This window comes from Pseudonaja textilis, chromosome 1 (genome assembly GCF_049901715.1).
Source record: "Pseudonaja textilis isolate UNSWEBS1 chromosome 1, rPseTex1.2, whole genome shotgun sequence".
In the NCBI taxonomy this organism is placed as follows: Eukaryota; Metazoa; Chordata; class Lepidosauria; order Squamata; family Elapidae; genus Pseudonaja; species Pseudonaja textilis.
Window position 1 is genome coordinate 224,168,367 of NC_141990.1, and position 23,806 is coordinate 224,192,172.

The 23,806-nt window shown below is 36.9% G+C and overlaps 2 protein-coding genes across 4 annotated transcripts in view; both read right to left on the minus strand.

Annotated features, from left to right (window-relative positions):
* KDM2A (lysine demethylase 2A) overlaps nucleotides 1–5,853 on the minus strand; it is a 72,168-nt gene extending 66,315 nt beyond the window's left edge. The window contains exons 1-3 of one of the 2 annotated variants that reach the window (XM_026719627.2): nucleotides 5,791–5,853; nucleotides 4,958–4,985; nucleotides 2,540–2,644 (exon numbers count right to left, since the gene is read on the minus strand). In XM_026719627.2, coding sequence (XP_026575412.1) covers nucleotides 2,540–2,644; nucleotides 4,958–4,985; nucleotides 5,791–5,813 — 156 coding nt within the window. In that variant the 5' untranslated portion in view covers nucleotides 5,814–5,853. Of the gene's footprint in view, nucleotides 1–2,539; nucleotides 2,645–4,957; nucleotides 4,986–5,426 lie in introns of both variants that reach the window. The other variant, XM_026719628.2, reaches the window with a different exon arrangement.
* Nucleotides 5,854–11,083: 5,230 nt separating this feature from the next.
* On the minus strand, nucleotides 11,084–21,882 carry RHOD (ras homolog family member D). 2 transcript variants are annotated; one of them, XM_026719641.2, is made up of 5 exons: nucleotides 19,436–19,727; nucleotides 15,994–16,081; nucleotides 13,365–13,474; nucleotides 12,619–12,753; nucleotides 11,084–11,879 (listed from the first exon to the last, which is right to left on the minus strand). In XM_026719641.2, exons 1-5 carry the CDS (start codon nucleotides 19,580–19,582, stop codon nucleotides 11,712–11,714), a joined length of 648 nt encoding a protein of 215 aa, XP_026575426.1. In that variant the 5' UTR covers nucleotides 19,583–19,727; the 3' UTR covers nucleotides 11,084–11,711. The 2 variants fall into 2 exon arrangements, with proteins under 2 accessions (XP_026575426.1, XP_087776798.1); XM_087920672.1 differs by lacking the exon at nucleotides 19,436–19,727 and adding an exon at nucleotides 21,784–21,882 and having other exon boundaries at nucleotides 11,574–11,879.
* Nucleotides 21,883–23,806: the final 1,924 nt, after the last annotated feature.

The following is a 23,806-nucleotide window of genomic DNA, read 5'->3' on the forward strand; positions in this document are numbered from 1 at the left end:
TTGAGTAAGTCCTTTAAATGCCAGTCCAAATGTTGTCATAAAACTATTTTTAAAAAATGACAAGGAAATTATTAAAGATGTGCAATTTACAAATGTGACTTCTAATTATGTTTAAATTGAAATCAAGCTTTCAATTTAAACTAATTGCTGATAGGTAGCTCCCAGCACACCAAACTCCAAAGGATCTCTTTAAAAATATATTTGTTTTCAGCTCAGCATACTCATTATAATGATATATATGTGAACCAGTCCAGTTTTATTAGCTTAAAAACAATTCTAAAAATCTTAACTTGTATCTGTATATATGGAATGAACGTGCCTATATTAAAGTTAGTGAGAACACTTGTAGTAAAAGGTTATTAGAAAATACAATCACAACACAGTGCTGTTTTAACCATTAATCTATCTTTAGTACCTACAAGGAAAGTCAAGGTTCCCACCAATTTTAAAATGTGATGATGCTGATAATTAATAACAGGCAAGCAGGGCCAGCATACTTAACTCAATACTGATCCACATTTTTAGGAAGAGAATGGCAATTACTTATTGTTCAGTATATAAGTTATTCAAAATTACTAGCCTATAACAAAACTATACTTTTCTGAAATTTGGCAACCCTCAGTTGAATTTTAAATACATACACCTACTTTGTTGAAAGCTCAAGTTAAACACATATCTTAAAACATTTACTCCAACTTTGCTTTAAGATTATTTGCTTAAAACTACAAATTATCATGCAGTGACAAATACGATAATAAAAATGGAAGAATAGTAGACTCTCCTTCACAGCAGAGTGCAGTGCCATTTTTATTTATTTTTTCTTCTTTTGTAAATTGTATTGTTTATTGTGAACTGAACCCTAGACCTTTATTTAAATCAAAATACCATTATGCTTCAGGACATCTGTGCAGTGCCATTTATTGAGGATGCTGTTGTCACATTTTCTTTTACCAGGCAGAGGATTGCTCTAGATAATCTGTAGGGAATCTTGCATCTTAAAGAGTCTACACTTCTCTACATGGCCACTCTAAAATAAATTATTTTTGAGTGAACTTTTACAGCCCCTGTGGATAGATCTGGACTTCTACTCTTCTCAAAGTAGTTAATAAACCTTAGGGAGTCATAACAAAGATTCAAGAAAAGGCATATAAAGGTTGCCTCACAGATAAGCATAATTATAATGCAATGCACACTATTTTCTGATAAATAATTGCAATTACGACCACTTTATCCATTAACTTATCTGAAAATATAGTCATATTCAGTTTTGAGTACATAAGTGCATACTTTCACTTTCCTCTTAAAATATCATAAACTTAATATGACAAGCAATAATCAAAGTTCCATATATTTCATCTGTTTCCTGAACATATACTCTATTACCATGCATAACTTCTCTTAAGATGTTATACCAGCATTTTTATCCCAGAAACTCAGATGAATTAACATCTAATTCTTAATTAATTATATATTGCAAATGCTTTATTAGAATGTAGATTATTCTATTGTTTTGTAACTCTAGCACTCACACTCTTTCTGCTTTTAAAGAATGTAAGCTGAACCTGAACTTTGATTAATCTCCAATGAAAAGACATTTCACAGATACTGGAGTATCTACCAAGCATGTGTTGGGTCTGTAAAAGTATAATCATAAGAAATCTTCTGAATTACTATAAAAAGTAGAATGCAGAGGAAAAGTGCATGATTTTTAAAGTTTAAAGCATCACATTACATTATTCCTAGAAGGTAATGGAGCCAACACATTTAAGTACAGCATGCTCTCTGTAACACATTCCACTCAGGAAAATAAAATGTTGCATATAAAATCAGTTGGAAAGTTTCAAAAGCATGGTAGTCTAGCACAGCTGGACAGTGATCAAATTCAAAAGTGAAGAGTGGGCACACCGATACAGCACTTTTTGACAGCTCCTTAAATCGTGTCTTTCTTTAGGACTGTAAAGGAAAGACACAATTTCTTAAAGAAGTTACCAACAACGTTATGTGAACGTGATACATACTTGGAATCACCTTTTTCCCTTGGATTCCAGATCACTGCACACTCAAAGTATAGCATCAAGACTCATCAGATGGAGTCAAATCATTCTGAACACAAATACGATCAACTTCTAAGGAAGGCTTTTTTGACTTCCCAGTTTAAAACCCTGAGCTTTCCTGGTAGTTTTTCTTTGAAGTATAACATAACCATGCTTAATTTCGCCCCCCCACCCCCAAGCTAAACATTCCTTTTATTTTTTCAAAGATCTGAAAACTGTAAGAGTATTTTAAATTGAGAAAAGTAAGCATTGCTAGTTTTTTATTTTTTTTCCTCATACTCTACCAAACATTGTGACATCAATTTTCCCAGTATTCTTCGAAAGGTATACTTAAACCATTTATTTGGATAAGTGGAGTGCAAGTTATGTTAACGTCTCTAGCAACTATAAAGCTACCACATTTGAAAGTAAATGTATTGAACATCATAGTATATATGTGTAAGTATACATGGCTAAAGTGAAACATAAAAAGAGTGCACACTAACCAGTCGTTTGCTATAACGGATCCGTTCTTCTTCAGGCTCCATCTCAGACTCTTCTGATGAGAGTGAGAAGGATATATCAGAACTACTATCTTCTTCCTCTTCCTCCTTGAGATAAGAGAAAGGAAACAGGATTCCCTTTCAATTCTTTAGGCCTTCCAAAACATGTCACACCTTCAAATGTTTTGAATTTTAGTTTCCACTACCCATATTGATTGGAAAATATTTTAGTAGATTTTATTCAGATAACTATAGTGTTTGTAAACTAAGTATGATCTGGCAGTTGCGTAAGAGAAGCATATAATTGTATTTATCAAATTTTTAAGGCCATGCAACTCCATCATGACTCTGGATGGCATAAAACACTAAAATGGTATAAACAATAAAGAACAGTACTGCCTGGACATAGCAACAAAACATATCAATCTATCATACAGGTCCACCACCTATTATAGTCTAAGGCTTGAGGGAATATTAATGTTTAAACTACCTGGGATCTCTGGGAATTTGGTGGCATATAAATGTAATAAATAAGAATTTTTTAAAAAAAAGATAGGATAAGGGCCATATGAATTCATATAACATGTGCTGTGACAGAGAAGGCCTCCTTTCCCTCAGGTGATATTGATCAATGGGAACTCAGAGCATGTCAAGAATGTCCACTTGTACAAGAGGGGCAGAAATGACTGAAGACAGATGGTTCTCAGATTACCAAATCCTATACCATGAAGCCTTTATAAGTGCCATTCACACTTTGAGTTGCACCTAGAAGCTTACTGAAAACCAGTGCAGCTTATGAAACAGACATTTCATTCTGCCTATGCTAGTGCATTCTAAATCATCTGCTTCTGAGAGGTCTTCCATAATTTGTCCAGTGCTAATGCACAGATATATGTTGATCTGTGCAACACAATAAGTTGTTTTTTAAATGGGTTGATAAATCAATTTAATTAAAACACCCAATTTAATTAAAATTATTTTCATTTATTTATAGAAAGCATTTCAAAATATTGATTATAAAGATATTTTTATAATTACCATGCTACCTGTAAACCAATTCCAATTTGACTTATAATGTATTATAATGATTTAATATTACTGGAAGAGAGTAACTTTTTTTCAGCTTCAGGAATATTTAATAAAACAATTTCTAATATTATATCAAGCGTCCTCAAACTGTGAGTCAGGATCACCAAGAGAATCACAAGCAACTTAAAGAAGTGCCTTGGTCTTTAAAAAAAACTTCATCTGGCTTGCTCAGGCAAATGGGAACACTGTAAAAACTTGTTCTGGGTTTTGCTTCTAATTTTGTCTATACAAGCTCACAGTGCAGTAACTGCAAAATATGAGAACCCCTACAATAATGGATTAAAGCAATGAGTAAAAGTGATATATTTATTTCATGCCCAACCCTAACATCACTGTAATTATTTTTATCCATAAGGACAAAATGGCACAAATTCATATAATATTCTGATGTGGGTTGCTACCAAGCAAAGCTTGTGATCCACAGACTTATATTGTACTATAAATTGAAAGTGAGCTGCCTGTTGCCCTTCTACTCTTTAAAGCATAACTAAGGTGAGGAATCTTAGGAGTTATATTTCGGAGAGCCACATGTTATCTAACCATGATTTAAATCCATACTGATGTAACATATTTAGAAGATAGTTACTGCCAAAACAATAGCAGCAGCAACAAAATTCTTTTTAGTACTTTAAGATATATCAGACTAGTTACAATTTATGATTTCAACCATTATATGTGTTGCCAATTTGTTGTTTCTTTACTGCACTATTGTGAAGTGTATGCACCATAATCATAATTTTGTTGCATAATTATAAAAGGATTCCTGTAATTAAAAGTTTATTCAGTAGTAATAAATCTGGTATTACAACTGCCTGACACTAAACACATATGTAAGAATAATAATGTATAAGTCACAAAACTGATGAATGAGGAGAGGATTCATTATCATAAATAAAACAGAAATCCGTCTTTGGAAACTCTATAATAGTAACTTATATAAAAATTGCTTAAATAAAAATACATGTTAAGAAAAACTGCCTAACTTGTTTTAGTCACAGTTTGAAAACTAACTAGTTAAGTTCTGCCTTGGTGATTTGACGTATAAATAGCAAGAAGGAACTGGGTGGAGTAAGAGAAATTTAGAGATGTCTACTTGCTCCCAACACCCATCTCACTTGTCCCAAGGTCCCAGAACCAATAAAATAGTTCAGAATACTGTTGCTAAAAGGAGTCAGAAATTAGGGAGATTATCTGGATTTTAAGCACCAGCATATTACATAATTTGCACTGATACAAATGCAGAGACACCTTGGTTTTCACCACCGAGAAGAGGAAATATTAAACACAGCATTGTTTATAAAACTACAGAATATAAACAAAGTTAGATCTTACCAGGTTTCTGAATTTCCTTTGCCCCTTTCTAGGGCAGGAAAAAAAGAAAGAAAGAAAATAAATCAATTCCCAAGCGACTTCAAAAGCTGGAGAACTTTCGTATCCAGAAAGGGCAGGAAGCCTTCAAATACAAAGAGTAACCAACTTCCTTCTGGGAGTGGGGGAGTGGGGGTTGCCAGGGGGATCCTGGAGGGCATACTATACTCCGGCTCCTCTCCACAAGGCCGGGCTTGGAGGGGGAGGGTGTCCCGAAAACTGTAACCTCTCTTCACCTTAGCTCCCAAACGATCAACTCTGAAGCAGTAACTCGACGCAGGGAAGGGGGGGGGGGGAACTCCCACAAAGTCCCTGCCGCGACATTAAACTCTCTCCCAGGTCCGGCAGATAATAAGATAAATAAGCTTTCCCCTTATCGATCTGGCCCCACAATCCCTGGAAATCCCCCATTCAAGACTAGTCTCACACGCACCTTCAGCCTTCCCAGTCTTTCAACTTGCCTCTCCAGCCTCTGCCCATCCCTCCGATTCTCACCTCAGTAGCCTTGGCTCATTTCAAATGCTTCCACCGAGCTTAACCCGGCCCCCTTCTCCCGTGACTATCGGCCCCATCCTGGGTTTTTCAGGGTGGCCCCGAACTCGCACCCAAACCTCAGCCTTGTCGCTTCCACTTCTATCACCCCCTCCAGGACACAGCCACAGCCTCCCACTACAAAGAGCCACTAGGATCCCTCGAGTCGGCTCTCGGGGCCTGGTAGCTGCCCATCGGTCAATCACTCAACCCCACCGTCATTCGCCCTCCTTCCCTTCCCGCCGCCCCCAGATTCTTCCCCTCACATAGAAGCAGCAGCCGCCGCCATTTTGAACCCGTCAGACTCTCACATACACACATACTCGGCCGCCATACTGCGCCTGCGCGGCATACTCTTCCCTCTCTAACCCCTCCCAACAAGCAAGCCCTCCCCATGCGCACGCGCGCTTTTCTCCACCTGGAGTTGAACCCTTTTTAACTGCGCACGCGTATAAGCGGGATCTGCTTTTGGCCTAGACTTGACCAGTGGATACGCATGCGTAGTATTTATTTATTTATTTATCTATCTATCTACCTATCTTTCTACTTTATCTATCTCTCTTCCTCGCTCTCTTCTCTCGTCTTGATTTGGCTGGACCTTTACGTAAAATTGGGGTTTTCTATTGCGCCACCTAGCGGAATATTACAATTTCCGAGGCATGCGCAATGCTTAAGGGAGGGAAAAAGTGCTCTGAGGGGAAGATTCGGTCTGGTGTTTATTCTGGATAAGAATTATTGATCTCCGTGGAAGTGATCCGGAATAGGGAAATTAAGGATTCTGTTTTACATGTTACGCCCGCAGGCTAATTCTCTCTCACTTTGTTACTCAGAGAAGCTTTTTCTGACGCGGTTACCCAAGTGAAGTAGGACGAGGGGCATTTAAACGCATTACTAGGCCTATTTAGCAAAAAGTGCTCGGGATCGCATCCCATTAAGAACAGTCCATCGTGTTTCTCTCCTCATCTTTACGGAAGAGACGAGGGGGAACAGCCGCTCTCACTAACTTTTGCTTTCCTTTCAGTAACTGAAAAATAACTTGATTCTACCGCATCGTTTTAAGTTCTAGGAAATAATTTGAAAATTGCTGTTAAATAAAGAAAAAAAAATGTTCTGGCTGGTTTGCATTCGCTACCTGTTCTCTTTCCCAACAACCCTGATGGGACACAGCGGGTTTTCTGTCACAATTCTGGACCGCAATGAGCGTAACGGGAGGACCTTTGCTTTGGAGTCGGCTTTCCGAAAGTGACACAAGAAAAAAAAAAGGCTCACGTTTCGAAATCTACATAAAGCTCTTTAAGGGGGTGCGGGATATATAGACTGACACCTATTTAACAAAGCTAATTAGATTTTTCCGATAGCTGTTGTCATTGCATAATTGCTTTAGACTAGAGTCTATCAATTTTTTAAGTGTCACAAAAGTTAGTTTGTCATTGCACCTCCTACAACGAAATGAAATGCCATCTTCAGTTACATTATAACTATAAAAATAAAACACAAACGCATCCTTCACACTCCACACATTGAATTGAAAACCGCGACACCGCACCAATACTGCTCTATACAGCAGAATTCAAAAGAGCTACTGCCCTGGGATAGAAAGTCTTTTTCAGCCTATTTGTCCTTGTTTTTATTATCCTGTACCGTCTGCCAGGTGGTAATAGTTCAAAAAAGAAAAGGGTGCCCAGGATGAGATGTTAGTGAGATGTTAGCCTAATATTTTTTGAGGCAGAGTTGACAAAAATCTTTTCTGAGCAATATTTCAGTTATAATCCATTATTTATGACAATGAGCCCAAAATTTCTGCTGCTAAGCAAGACAGTTGTTGAGTTTTGCCCCATTTTATACCTTTCTTGCCACAGTAAATCATTGCAGTTATGAAGTTAATAACACAGTTGTTCAGTGAATCTTACTTCACTATTGACTTTTCTTGTCAGAAGGTAGCCAAAGCATGACCCCAGACACTGCAACTGTCATAAATAAATACTAGTTTCCAAATATATGAATTTTGTTCCAGGTATGCTGTAACAGTCGTTAAGTGTGAAAATCAAGTCACTTTTTTCAGGGCTGTTGTAATGTCGAACGGTCACTAAACAAATGTTTGTAAGTTGAGGACTACTTGACAGTCCATTTCAAAAAGTTTTTTTTAATACTCTCCAGATTTGAAATGAATTATGTATTAAAGAGCTTGATAGTAAATGTAAAGATTGCTTAACTAATTTTTTATGAGCAGACTAATTGTAGAAATATTTTTCAATAGCCCTAGATTCAGATAAACATGAATGAAATTGGGTTGTCAGTATATTATTTATTTTAAAATTTTAGTTAAGATGCATGGGACTGAAAAATAATATGCTTACCCTGAACAATTTCACTGTAACGAAAAACTTAATCATTGTAGGAAGTATATTTCTGCTGAGGTTGAAATGATTCATTGCAACATGCAGTCATACAAAATTATTACTTCTATTTTCAACTCCAATTAAAAGTACTAGTTTGGTCTAGTAGTTAGATCAGGTTAGCGACCAGGAAAGAGTGAACTCTAGTTCTACTTTAGTCATGAAAGTCAGCTGGGTGACTTTGAACCAGGAACTTTCAGTCCCAGTCATCAGGCTTTGATGACAAGCTTGTCAGTCAATTCCTGCTTTAATCAAATAGATCAATATCAGTTAAACTGGAAAAAGTGGACCTTGCACTTCTGGGAAAATAATAGGAAGAAAAAAAAAACAGACCCAATGAGCAGTCTAGTTTTGTTGAAAGAAAACAATATGAATATAGGATCAGTATTTAAATAACTGAACATCATTGATGCCTAGAAAAGCAGGATCCCCATTCATTATAGAGTAATATTGTATTAGCTAACTTTAACAAGAAATTTATTATCTTTAAAAGAACATTTTTTGTATTTAAATCATTTTTAAAATCATAGTTTCTTCTTTAGAAGTCTGTTGGGGTTTAGCATTATGCTGCGGGTTTCTCAGCATTAGGATGCTTTCTACTTCATTGCCCATTTTGCAGAATAGATATATAAAAGATATACATCTTTTATAGATACAGAAAGGCAATTTTACTTTTGCATTATTTCTTTTGAGTTTTCTACTTAGTGAATGTGCCTCAAATTAAATAAGGACAGAACTAGAGTTGCTTAATTTGAAAGAAAGGTAAAGCACTTGATTCAAATCATACATAACAGACTGACAACAGAGTTGACACCATTCCAACCATCAAGAAGCCTCCAATCGCCCATTAATTCCAGATAATTCAAATTTGGCATAGGGTATAACAGTACGAGGTGACCCCCACTTCTGAAGGGTTGCACAAAGGGTTGCTGAACTGCAAAATGAAATGTCTTCAAAAAATATTATCTCTGCTTTGGTATTTATCTCCCTAAGTCTAGAGAACTGTGACAACCAACCTGGGCTACCATTTTTCCAAAATTCAATCGTGTTAACAAATGGTTGCTGATTCTTAGTGACCATGTATTGTAGATGAATTTTCAAGATCATCTGACCCTAACCTAGTCCTTCAGCAATTCCATGGTGCACTCATTGCTATTATAAGCACCACTTTGCTACCAGAGAACGCATAATTTGTCCAAAGTAGGATACCTTATATCACAATAAGTAGGATTTCAAAGTGCTCTACCAACATTTTTTTTGTTTTGTTTATTTTTGTTTTTAGAATTTGCAACCAAATCCACGATATATGATATGAAATTTTTTCCTGGTATATTCAATAACTGGATCAGCCCAGCTTCTTCAGCCTTGGGCCTTCTAGATGTTCAGTTTCAACTTAGGTAGACACAAGTGATATGAAGAATGACATCAGGCTAGAAGTACGGAAGAATCATATTCATTTTTATGATTCTCTTTTCTCTGACCTCAAATTGTAATAACTAGTGCTTGAAGAAAAATATTGTGAAGATTACAGACATCATACATATTGTGTTTTAAGTTTTTAAAGGATAGTAAAAAAAAACATACTAGAATTTAAAGGTCACTATTAGCACTTTCGGACTTTGAAGATTTCCCTTTTTATCCTACGAGTCAGGACTGTGCATGAAAAATTGGGCATTCTTCCCTTACTCAGATACACTAAAGAAGCAAACCTATTTCCCCAAGTCCTGCTATGATGCTTCATCACAATGGAGGATAGGGATGGTATTTCTAAGAGGGATGAGCGAAGAATGCCAGGAGTATATGCCAAAAGTACATAGTCCCAGCAGGACCATTCAAGATGTAAGTCCATCTGCCGAGCTAATGCGAATAGGCTTTAGTGATATCGGAAGATGCTGAAAGTGGATGATAGCTTTAATGGCAATGGCAAAGGCATCATTTCATAATGCATGGGGGAATGTAATGGTAAACCACACCTTTTTCAAATAATTTCTGTCTATCTGGAACATTCGGTCTGAGGGGTATGCGCCAAGTCCCCTCAATGAAACAATGTCATTGTGTGGGATTGAGGAAGCATGCCTTCTCTATTGCTGCTCCTGACCTCTGGAACAGTAGTCCCCCAGAGATACTGTACACACAATGTCAACTCTCCTGGAGTTCCAGAAAGCACTGGAAATCTACCTGTGTTCCCGGGCTTGGGATTAAGGTGTTTATGGCCCCTGTCAGGTTTTATTGTTTTGTTTGTTTTTAGTTTGGACTAACATGTCATTTATATTTTTAATTGTTTTTTTTGTAATACATATTTTATTTTTTATTTCTAATTGTTTTAATTATATACCTGGATGTTGTAAGCCACCCAGAGTCCATTGAACTGTCATCATAAATGTAAACAATAAGGAACTGAAGAAATAATGGACTACCTAGTTAGCTACTGATTATAAACAACGGTTTCACAAAGTATGTAGAAACAACATGTTGGAATATCTGCAAGAAATAGTGTTTGCCTGCAAGCAAAAAGTGGTGGGAACATAAAACAGACAAAGTAATAGAAAATGAAAAGGCTAACATGCTCTGGGACTTTAAGATTTTCAGAGTTTATTGGAAGAAAAACTTGTCTAAGGCCAGAGAAAGGTTAAGGAGAAAACCTATTGAAAATAGGTTTTCTTGGCTTGAATCCTTAACACCTCCTATCCAATTGTTGTTGTTTTACATGTTTTATGATATCCTGTATTGGAAAAAGAAAAATTTACTATTTAGCCAAAACTCAGAATGTGTTCTTCCATTGTGTCACAGTTTTTCTCTTAGCAATGAAGTTATTTGTTAAGCAAAGTTCTGAGGGTGGGATTCTTTCTTTCTCTGTGAATTTTTTCTATTTCCCCACAACACCTCAAGTCTTCTTCAATAACTGAATAGACAGAAATTCCAGATTCTTCACACTAGGTGGTAGCAATGGTCATGACGCTGAAAAATACATTTTGTGTTATTTCTAGTTCTGCATAGAAAATAAATCTTGACATGTGATGATGAATTGTGATATTGTCCTATGGCAGTCTTCTGTTATCTAATGGCCTATAGATAAATTGAATTATATATGCAACACAATACTTCCTTTTTCTTTGTTAATACATGTCTGTGAATAAATAACATATTTAGGCACATCAAAAACTGACTTTCTCTCAGAGTTTATTGCATCTTAAAGACTAATTTAAGACTAACTAATTTGAAAATGCTGGACAAAGTGCAGCTAGATAATTTTAAACCAAGGGTTTCAAGGCTTTAAAAAAATTGTTTCAATAACTTTTTAAAAAATAAGCAGCAAGGTCACAGAAATAAAGGAGGCTTCTAACATGATATACACTGTATATTGCCCCAGAATTAGATGTGCAGCTATGATGGAAAAGTACTCAACTTGAAGAACCAAGCTTGCAGGCTGGGCGGGTCCCTCCTTCTGGCTTTGTTCCTAGATTATCAGATATAGTCTGTGATTGCATTTGCTGTTCTTTTCCTTAGAAAAAGCAAATCTAGTTCCTTTGATTTCTTCTTTAGTCATCGATAAATTTGAAGGTGAAGATGAACTGCTGTGCAGTAGTTGAAATATTGTACCACTAGATCCAGGAAGCTTGATATTCTATGCAATCTTGTTCTATCTATTTGCATATTGGTCTATCTCAGTTGGGGTCCCAACATCTTTATTACTTATTTTCTTTATTTATTGCACAACTTATTCTAAGAGATTTCATCTCTCTGGGTAGATAGGAACTTTTGCAAAGTTTCTGGAGTCACTCAAAGGATGTTTAGGTAAGGAGACAGGTCCTTTTGAGTCTTTGCCTCCGCTGTTCTTTCTTCATCCTACTCAAAGCTGCTTTTGAAGCCTCTGTGAATATGTCAGTAATATTTTCATGATAGAGGGCTGAACACTCAAAATATGCAACTGCATGGAGATTCCGAGCCAAGGCCTGTCCCTACAACAAAAAGAAGATGAGGAGTGGGGGGAGGGGAGTTGGAAATAACAATATTAGCATATCTTCTTAAAACTAGGGCAGGATAGACAATTTGTGGCCTTCTGGACCTTGGTTTGCAACACTATCATCTTGTACCACTGGCTGTTCTGCTCACAGATAATGAGAGTTGGAATTCAACAACTGCTGCTCGTTCCTGATTTAAGGAACCAGTAAAGGGCAACATATTTACAATAATGAGCTACAACAAAGCACACCTGGTATTTCAAGGTGAGGATGAAATGGTAACCATTAGTCTATGTAATTTCCAGCTATCAAGCCCAACTTGATGGGATTTGGCTGAATGTTAGGATAGGAAAGTGCTTTAGATTTAGTTCCAAAAATGTGCTTCAAAGGGCCATAAATCTACAATTCTTGAAGTAACTGCATTGTTTCCGGGGATCACATGGCAGCTGCAGATAGCATAACACCCAGTCAAGGGAAAAGAAGCAGCAGGTCTAAGGAGTTGTAGACATGTTCTTTTGTGCTTTCATCCATCCCAAAGCATACGTTCTCTAATATTATTTCTGAAGTATTGTTCAGCCCTGCTATTATCAGCACCTTTTGTTAGCTTTGATGAGACCGAATGTAGGTAGAAAGTCACCTCATGTATTATGTTTTTTGGGGGTAAAGCTTGTGGTTGGATAGTGCAACATGATAGCACACACACAGAGAGAGAAGTGTGGGTGTCTGATTGTACTACCTTCTGGTAGGTGATGGGTTCCAGTTGATTTTGATGTTCTTTCCTTAGTAGAACTTTGTCTTTCCTTAGGTCAGTTTTGCAACCAACAAGTAAAATTGGAATCCCTTTGCAGAAATGGTTTGCTTCAGGGTACCACTAAAATAAGAGACAGATGGGGTTTAAAAAAACATCGAAGGTATATAGATTTCAGTTATATAGAATCTGCTTTATTTTTTGCTATATTTCTGAAAACTAGTAAAGAGACTTCTATAAAACATGCGTATCTAGAATGAATGAGTTTTTACTCAAGGAATTTGTTTCCTCAATGGTCTTTCAGTGCGAACATACAGCTGTGAAAGCTGTGGACACAGAGAAAGAACAAGAGAAAGAAAACACACTTTCAGATTCTGGATTTGGAGATGGTTGACAAGAGTACCATGGATTGCAAGAATAACTAATCAGTCTGAATTCTGGACCAAATAAAGCCGGTCTGTTCCAGCATTCAACAAACAAGACTTAATACTTTGGGCATGATAAAACCAGATGATGGATTAAAATAAAATGATTATGCAGGTCAAAATGGAGTGAAATAGAAGAAAAGGAAGCAAACCCAAAAGCTGAATGGATGTCCTTGGAAGAGCTGCAAGTTTTTCTGGTATAACAACTTGACTTTTATTTACTGTAAGATATCACACCTTTTCAACAGATGCCATAGCAAGCGATTTTCATTGAGTTCACATATTACGTTGAGGTACTGTTCTTGTTACCTTTGTGAGGATGTTGTTGAAGCTGATGGGATTGGTGACATCATAGCATATGATAATTGCATTGGCTCCGTCATAGGAGAGAGGGCGGAGTCTGTCATAATCTTCCTGTCCTGTATAGAATAATGTAACATGTATTTGCATTGACCAATATATATAAGCATCACTTACAATATATGCATTAGTGCTTTTTCAGGGGCTTCCTCCCAGTTTCTTACACATTTCACTTCCCATAATAGCCACCTACAGTCATATTAATATATAAGGTAGTGTATCTCTGTCCTAAAAAATCCCTAAGTAATTTAAAGTACACGAAAGCCAAGCTGGATGACTTTGGGCCAGTTGCCTTCCTTCAGCCCAACCCACCTCACAAGGTTGTCACAGTGGGGAAAACATGAGGAGGAAGGAGTATTAGGTACCATTGCCACCTTACGTTATTTATAAAATAATAAAGGCAAGGTAAAAATCTAATAAATTAAATACATAGTACAGTCTAATATGCATTGTCTTCTCAGTCCATTCAGTGGAGTTTGTTTCTGATTAAATGTCTAAAAGGTTGTGATTTTATATACTAGTTGATCACAGTGTAATTTTCAGGGACCTGTAAAGAACATACATCCTTAGCATTTCCAATGTGCTTCATTTGTGCATAGGAGCATTGTGAGCAAGAGGAAACAATCAGGAGATGAACTGGCCTCCTGTTATCTTCAAATCATTATAGTCAGATGTTCATGTGAGCATGTGTCCATGCATGAGTTGACTGCTAGGATAAAATCCTAGGTGACAGTCTATCTTTACTAGGCCTTTACTTATATTTTTTAGAAATTCAAAAGTAGCAGAAAAACCACTCTTTCTCTTATTTCTTCTCCTCTAATCTAGGAGAAACACAACTACAACTGTTGACATGTACTGTGCAGCAGGGGTGGGATTCAACTAGCGTTACTACCAGTTCAGTATTTGCATTTTGTGTGTGTACTACATCATTAGCTGAGCCACTGGGACAGCTGATAAGCGCTGCCCATGGGTGCAGAGCATTTCAAAAAGCACTTTTTTCCTGCTTTTTCAACTGCAGCTGTGCCACGGAAAGCAGCTGAAGTTGAAAATGCAGGAAATCAAGGTCAGGTAAGAGCCCGGGTGGGCGGGTGAGCCGAACAGCAGCAGACACAGAACCGGTTTTGGGTCTGTTGCTCTTCAGAGCTACCAGCTCTCTAGAGCTGGACAGAACCAGTAGCATCCCACCCAGAGGTGGTATTCAGCAGGTTCTGACCAGTTCTGGAGAACTGGTAGCAGAAATTTTGAATAGTTTAGAGAATCGGCAAATGACACCTCTGACTGGAGATTTTATAGTATCCTTCCCCTGCCATTCCCACCAAGCCTCGCCCACAGAACCTGTAGTAAAAACATTTGAATCCCACTACTGATCCCACCCCTGCTGTGCAGTCTTTTGTTTTCTCTGCAACATAATCTCCAGGATTCAAGGTATGGAAGTGGTAGATATTTTGTCTAGAGATGAAAGAAACTGTTCTTTCAGTTCTGTTGAAAGTATTTCTTTCACCTCTAGAAATCTGGTAACTTTGGACTGATATTCCAGGGAAATTTCAAGGTTCTAGAAATGGCCACTTTGAACTCTTGAGAGATTGTCTGAGGTTCTCTGTAAGGGAGGTTTTGTCATTTGTTCCTTCTCCACCTTTGTTCATTTTTATATATTTTAACAAAAGGAAGCATTGAAAGGGCCTTTTCCTTACAGGAGCACACTTTTCTGCCTCAGAAAATACAGTTTCTACAGTGAGAGCTCAGTACTGTCAATAGACAGGGCAGCAGGGGAAGTGGGGTGGGGTGGGGGGCAACCAAGTCTATAAAAGTGAAGCAACAAGTTGTAAAATGTGGTAAAAGTGACTTGCTTGTTATGCAGTGATCTTGGAAGGGAAGGTTACAGGATATCCTGACTGACGTACATTATTTTAAAAACCAAAATGTTTGTTTCATTCATGCAGAGGAACTTCAAGGCAGCCTGTCTCAACAGATGTGTTAGGCTCACTCTCATCATCCCTAGTCAGCATGTAAGAGGTGAAGCTTAGGACATCTGAGGGACTCCAGCTTTGATAAGGCAAAGTGTTCATTGTATGATACATCACCACAAGATTTATGCTATTCCCCCTTTGCAAAACATTGTGATGAATAAAGAGATTGGGCGATACTACCTTCCCAAAAGAAAAGAAAGCTTTTTGCTTATGGGCTGCCTATTTCTGTCCATATGTGGATCAAAGATTGTGATATGTTCTACATACTCCCTAAAGAAGGCAACTATATTTGAATATGGTTCTATGTTAAAATAAGCTAATGCAGTAGTGAAAGATAATTCTTTAAATTAAATTCATCTCCACACCCCCACATTGCTAGGTTTTAGGTTGCCTTTTTCAAGCAAATAATTCTGCCTGACTAGCTGGTGTTCAGTCAGTAGCCAAAAATTGTTGGCAAACTGCCACTGCATTGAACTTCCTTCTGGAACATGATGTCTCTATACAGGCAAAAGTTTGTTCATTCCTTGACTAACACAATCTCACTGAAAGAATTTTATTTTGCTAATGCATCTGTCTATAGAATAATGCTGCCGTTTTGACCTAGGCCTTACCTGCTGTGTCCCAAAGACTGATATGGACTTGCTTGTCACTGATGCAAAAGGGAGCAAAATATTTCTCAAAAACTGTTGGGTTATAAACCTAGAAAAAGATGATGAAGAAAGTTACATTTTTGCTTAGCTGATTATCTCTTGAAGGATTGGTTGATTTGATACCATCCCTGCAGAGCTTTTTCTGCCACAGCATCTATTTCCTTTCAGATTATTTGTTTAGGAATATATAGGCTGCTTTTCCAAACAAATCTTTTCCTACAAAGTCTTCAAAACATTTTGAAGAACAATATCTAACCTCTTTCTCAAAAAAATTCTAGCATTAATTAACAGCATCACAAAACAGCTAACAAATACACAGCACATCTACTGAAACAATATGTCAACTAATTAAAACAACCGGTAGCCAACAAAAACAGATCAATTAAAAAAGCTCCATTGGACTGTGGCAAGAAAATTAGCATTGGAAAGTCTGGAGAAATAAAAGCGTATTTTCCTATATTAAAAATGTAATAAATACATAGCAAGGAAATTTGAGTACAGGCAACAATGAAAAGGCCCATTCTCAGTTGGCCCAATCTAATTAATATTTCACTGTGGGAGGGTGCCTTCAGGAGCACCATTAAGTGGTCCATATCTCAGTTATTTTCTCAGCCATGGCTTCCTTGACACTAGAAAAGCTCAGTCCTTGAGGGAGACTGTATTATCAACTTCTACTGAATTAATATTAAAAATCTGGAGTTAATCTTCATCTGACTCTAGGTTACATTTGGTAAGGCAAAATCTTCAGAGACATATAGGTATCCAGATATTCTTTCATTTCACAAAGCTATAGGAAAGTTATTTTTTTGCTTTCCCTTCTTTTCTATCTCTGCCACATTTCACCAATCCACATTCACTTATTTTTGCAATAAAAATGATTCAGTTGTGAATGCAACATATAGATAAAAATAACCAAGATAGGATCATTTCAGCTTATACATACAGATGCTGATTTGTGGATTCCTTGGTGTTCTCTGAACTTGATTGTTTGCTCGCAGATGTTTCATTACCCAACTAGATAACATCATCAATACACAGATGAAATGTCTGCAAGCAAACAACCAAGCTCAGAGTGCACCAAGGACTCTACAGTTCCACCCTGACCTACATATATTCTCTTCCATTGGAGATTTAATTTTTTGGTGGTTATTTTTAAACAAATAATTTTCAAGGAAGACTCTAATATGAAATTGTTAAATTATGAACTATCAATATTAAATCTTATAGCCTACACCAATGGAATAGTTTATTACAGAGGTGACGGGTGGGAGGTAATAATTGTATTGCTAATAGTTAATTGAATGATCATGTATATGCTAATGCCAAGGATATTGAATTCAGTCCTGTGGGTCAAATCTGACTTCCAAGATTACCCCAAGTTGCTGGCAGGTTCTGAAGTGAGCCTCTGAACACCCACCCCCCCAGTACATCACACCTCCTAGGGGACACCTACACCATAATAAAAAAGGACCAATTGGAGAACACCCACAGAACTATCAGTAACATGTTTAAAGGAATCTACTTTACTAGAAAAGAAAAAACAACAACTTGCTACCCTTCCTGGACATCCTGATCAGCAGAGACCACAATGGCAAACTAGAAACGCAAGTCTACAGAAAAACTACCTTTACTAACCAGGTGCTCCACTTCCAAAGCAACAACCCAACCTCCCACAAGAGAAGCTGTGTAGGGACTTTATTTAGACAAGAACAAACACCCTGCAGCAACCCAAAACAGCAGAAAAAGGAAATAGAGTGGTTCCTGACCACTCAACCCAACCAACACAGCACAACCAATACAAACCTTAAAAAGAATTACATTACCATATATCAAGAATATCCCAGAAACCACCAACAGTCTATTACAACCACATGGAATCAGCATAGAACACAAGCCAACTAAAGCCCTTCAAAATATCCTAAGCAGACCAAAAGACCCAACAGCCCCAGAAAAAACAAAAAACAAAACAGGAGACAGCTACAACATACAGTGTAAGGACTGCAACAACCACTATGTAGGACAAACAGGCAGAAGACTGGCAGAATGCATTCATGAACACAACTAACAGTCAGAAGGCATGATGAAAATCCTTTCATTTCACAACATATAGATAGATTTAACCATAGTTTCAATTGTGAAAATGTTACCATCCTAGACCAGGTCAAGTCCAAAAACACCAGGGAATTTCTAGAAGCCAGGCACTCTGGCAAATCAGCTATCAGTAGACACATAGACATTAACAACATCTATAGACTATGCAAAAGCGATTATTACCCAGCCCAAAACGGGAAAAAAAAGACCCAAGCACCTTTCTACCAGCAATCAGCACCCAGGTCAGCATAGATTAACTCCAAGGTTAATATCAGACCAACAATCAAGTAAACAATACCCAATCAAGAAACTGTCAAAGAAGCCAACATCAAACAGTCCACCCAAAGAATTTCTAAGACCACCCTCACCAACACCAACAGGTAAGCCACTAGAATATAAACTGAGAGCAAACAACACTCCTTACTGGCACTGATGAGAAATACCTGCAAGAAGACAATCAAGCTCAGATAGCACCAAGGACCTCTTATGTCAACCCTGAGTTACAAATATTCTCCTTTATTAGTATCACTCCCCTCTACTCACTAAATAGGAAGCCATTGTGTCTCAGAGTCAGATAATATTTGTGACAAGGTATGGACTAAGTGCTTACCATTTTCTCATCACATATACAGTATACATAGTGTATACGTCAATGGGCCTAATTAAATAGATGTTACTCCATAAAACTTTATATTGTAAGAAATGAACTAATGTTAAAGTGTCACAAGATTCTTATTTCTTTGATGTAACCAATGCAAAGTATAACTTTAAATATTATAGGTTAATCTATTTGCCCAAAAGGTTCTAAGTCCATTCTTAAATAAAATAAAGCCAACTTGATTGATTTTCTCTTTTTTTTTCTTTCTACAATAACCAAATCTGCTTGTACCTGTCAAAATAATTTTATTTCAGGATGTTTTCAGTCAAATATTTCATGGTTCTATCCAAATCTTGTTCTGCTGTCCTTAGCATGTCACTGGCAATTAGATAAATACTTTAGTTAAGTAAAGTGAATTTAGTAGTATTATTAGTACTCTTGGTTAGAGTCTATATCCACAGAAAAACTCCAGAAAGATTTGCTGTCACAATGCTTCAGTTATTCTTCCATGACAAGGGAAGTTTCTAGTATACCTGTTATGAGAATTTAAAACATGGGAGAATTTCAAATTGAAGAAAAATAATATCAGAGGCTTGATAGGAGTTATTCTATAGAAACTATATTTGAATAGTTTGCCTTGAGTAGGAAAGATCTTGACAAAAGGATCTGGCAGTAAGAAGTGTGAGGTTGATATTATGGTTAAAAGAAACTTACCTTAGGGAATTCTCCTTTTGCAAAGACCATGAGCATCGATGTTTTCCCACAGCCTCCGTCTCCTATTACCACCAGCTTGATCTCAGTAATTCCTCTGGTCTCTTGTTTGGACCCTGACTGCCCTGGAGTCTCTTGATTTCTTTGCATGTCAACTAATTATCAGGACACTTCAACAAGGTCTTTTTGAATTATCTAAGAAAACAAGCCACGAAGATGTCTTTTCTTTCTGAGTAGTTTTCTATTCTCATACTTGTGCTTATCTCCTGTCTTTCTACAGCTGAAAATCAAAGCCTTCAGCATAGCAACTATAGGTCATAGAGGCCTAAGATGAGGTGTGGTTGGAATGTGAAAAGAGCTGCTGACTCAAGGAAGAAAAAGCAAATAGGAAGGCTGTTACAGGAGCAACCACCCATTGTGTGACGAAGCATGGAGAACAGCGGATAAAAATAAGAACTCATAATACTGCCTTGAATTTCCCCCACATTTTAAATTATTTTAAAATATTAAAAAAGTCATTCAAATGCAAATAAGATATACTAACATTCACATTTTAGCATGTGAATACAGGCTAACATGTGAATGCAAATAACACGTGTCTTGGGGGTCATGTGTAATTTATGAAATAGTACTTCCCATCTGGTCATTTGTGATTATTTACACCATAAGAAGCATTTCTAACTTATGTATGTGTCACATATTTGTGATTACCCATAAGCGCCACTACAATTCCCAGTGGAATAAGAAATGAAGCATGGATAAGAAATATTCAATGTATGTACAAAGACCTCATTTAAGTGGGAGTGGCATACATTCAAAAGAGGTGCCAAAGGGAAACATTGCATATGCAAAATAATATACAGTATTTAGAGATCTCTACATGTACATGATATTAATCCTATGTCCAAATTTACACTTGCTCATAGTTCATCAATCTTTTGATCCAAATTTTATTTTTAAGAAGAATTGATTGCTTCAAGATTCCCTGACAGGGTGGACAGAAGCTTGTTGACTTTGCAGCCCAGTGCTCTGGGCAGCTATTCCAAATACAAAGGGATACCAGGTCAAAGGTGGTTTAGCCTTCCTTGATCTCAGTGCTTTGTTTGATGGGGACCTGTAGACCAGAAGAGGTTGATCCAGGAGAATTTAGTCCATTTCTGTTCTTTCTCTTGCATTCTTCTTTTGAGTTCAGCAAAAATGCCCTGCTCTGTTAATCTTAATGGGCCATTAATCTCACCCCAAGGCAAGAAGTTTGTGTTATCACAACCACAGGATACTCTGATCCTCAAAACAAGTCTTAAAAAAAAGCCTCGGCTGAATGGAAGAGGCAAAAGGAAATGTACAATTCAACTTTTCACTCTAGCATCTTTTCTGCTGTAAGAAACTAAATCATTGAAATTAATCTAAATCAAAAATTAAGTAAGTATATCAGGTATATAATATTGTTCAGAAAGAATCATCTAGTGAAATGCTATACTTTGTCTGATTACAGTTGGTCACATAATAGCCAGAGGTTTAGACTTGATCTGGCATTTTTATCTGCTGATGAAGTCCTTCTCAAGAACCTGGGATGTTATTTGATGGTATTTAAATCTCAGGGTGTAAATTATTCTGAGTAAAGCTATCTTTTACAATTGACTAATGGTGATTTTATCAATGCTAATTATTTCCAATGTATTCCACAGGATAGAACTGATTTGTTTTGTAAAGTGCCTTTTATCTTATCTCTTTAATATAGCAGAGAGGAACCTCACTAATCCAATTTCTACTAGTTTTATTTATGGAGAACATTTTATTTATAACACAGCTGTGTGGCTAGTAGCATTTTAATATGCACTTTTTACAAGCAGATCTGTAAAAACTGACAAAGAAGGAGACGGAGTACACAAGCCCTTGATAGGGCATATCCACAGTATGATGATCATTAAAATAATTCATGGCATGGGCCAAGTAAAAGTGAAAATATATCTTTCATTCTCATAAACTTGAATTTTTCATCCAACTGAAACTACATAGTGGAAGACAGGCAAAAGAAAAGTATCCCTTTTCTCTTTCTCTTTCAACTCACAGCAAGACTCTGGAACTGTTGCCAGAAGATACAGTGAGGGATGCTGAAGGGGAACAGTAAAAAAGAAAGAAAGAAAGAAAGAAAGAAAGAAAGAAAGAAAGAAAGAAACCCAAAACCAAGGCATTTTGATTTCTTGAATTCCAAGAATTAAAATCAATATAGGGCTGGGATACAATCAACAATGAATTTTCAAGAAAACTATTTATTAATATATAGTATGATTTAGAATAGAATAGATAGAATAACAGAGTTGGAAATGACTTTGGATGTTTTCTATTCCTACCCGCTGTTTAGGCAGGAACTCTACCATTCCAGACAAATGGTTGTCCAATCTCTTCTTAAAAATTTCCAGTGTTGAAGTATGTTCATCTGGAGTCAGTAATTTACTGTGCAGAGGCAGTTCCTTTGGGGATAGACAATAGTGACTGAACTAGAATTGCCGGTTTGTAGCCTTTCGTTTCATTTCCCTTTGAAAATTATGAGGTAGCAAGAGAATTTACAGTAGCGTTTGCTGCTTGGGAACTCCAGTCAAGTACCATAGTCACTTATCCTCACTTACTGCAAAGCAGAAATGGAGCCTACAGCAAATTAGGTCAAGATGGTGGGAAAGATAAAAGATATATATGCATGCTCTCAGTCAGGGTTGCCATTTATAAAAGGCAGCACAATTTTTCCGAGTTATAACCAGCCATAGAATCTATAATCACCAAAACAATAATGTCAAAGGTGGAACTTGTAGGATTATGACTCATAACACAACATAGCTTGACAGATTCTAGATCATACTTGGTCCCTCCCAGTAAATAAATTGCAGGGCTGATTTATCATTCATCAGCATGGCCAGTCCCAGATGGAATTATTTACAATTTTTTTCCTGTTTCCCTTCTTCCTGCCTTGTGTCATGTTCCAAAGATCTAAGGTTAATTTGTTATTATCTTGCAGTTGTAATAAATTTGAAGGACTAAGACTTGTGGTTTGGGATTTGCTTTTTCACTATTTCATTTTGGTTTAATATTTCTATTTTTGTTAATAGGATATTGAGAAGTGAATTTAAGATGTTATGGTAAAATTAAATTATGTATCAGTAATTTGGAGTCTGTTGATCTGTGATGGGTCTTTGGGTAGATCAGTTTTAGGGTATATCAAAGAAAATAATAATGCACAGTAAAAAGAAGCAACAATGTCAGATATAAAATCTTAGATTAAAGAAATATATTAATTATCAGCCTTTGAACTGGCCCTGTAGAGAAGCAACAGAAGATTGATTGATATGCAGTGCCTTGTTGAATTTTACAGTGATATGTTGTTCAAAAAAAGATCTACTTTCTAATTTTACTATTTTTTATATGCATACTATGTCTTGATTTAAATATATATATCTAACCAAATAGAATTTTTAAATAATCAAGTAAAAAAATGAAAAGAAAGGAGAACCCCTAACACTCCCTCTCACTTCTGACCCCAAAAGCTTATTAGGCCCAGACTGGCCAACAGCTTGGCAGTATGATGTCTGGCCCTATCTTCAAATATTTTCATTAAAAAAAAACACATGGAAATGTGGAATTTAAGTCATTTCTCTTTCCTTCTCTTCTCCTTAAGAATGATTTTGGGTCTCATATGCCCTTTTTAGCATCCCCCCAAAAATCAAAAATAATGCTCAGTGATTTGTTTGGAAGTGTACCCACCAGCTCCCACAAGTAAACAAACAGAGATACAAAACAACATCCATCCTGGAGGCTAGAAGGAATAACAAAAAACAAGTTCAGCTGTTTGTTTTCTACTAAAAGCAATTTTGTGATTGAGCATGGCCAACATGACCACCATTTTTAGAGAGAACTGTACTGCTTTTTGCATGTTGCACCACCTGCAAATTTGCACATTACATGTGCCACCCCCTACAGCAGAGATTTTCGACCCCCATCACGGGCTGGTCCCATATTCCAGAGCTGCAGTAGTCACAAGACTGGCCCTTTTGTCATCCCAGAGCAGCTTATCCATGGCAAGCAGGTGCACAGGCCAGTCCTGTGACTATTGCAGCTCTGGAATATGGAACCGACTTCCCCACCAACGTCAGCAAGTTCAGTCAAAATTCATATTAGTCAAAATCAGTCAAAATTCATTTTAGTGGCCTGCGGGATTTAAAATTATGATTTTGGTGGTCCCTAAGATCCAAAAGGTTGGTGACCCCTGCTTTAGAAAGTTACAAATGAACCAGAAAAGGGTGAGCCAGACCCGAAATATAGGAGTCACTGCAGAAAACCATTAAACCCAAATCCCATTCACTTCCTGGAAATGATGAACCCCTA

Bases quoted from the DNA above. Each gene is read 5' to 3' on its own strand.
- RHOD (XM_026719641.2), bottom strand. From the start codon at position 19,582: ATGCAAAGAAATCAAGAGACTCCAGGGCAGTCAGGGTCCAAACAAGAG. The intron at 16,082-19,435 runs GTAAGTTTCTTT...ATCTTTTTCTAG, and splicing joins CAAAAGGAGAATTCCCTAAG to GTTTATAACCCAACAGTTTT. The intron at 11,880-12,618 runs GTAGTACAATCA...TTTTTGTTGTAG, and splicing joins AACCCATCACCTACCAGAAG to GGACAGGCCTTGGCTCGGAA.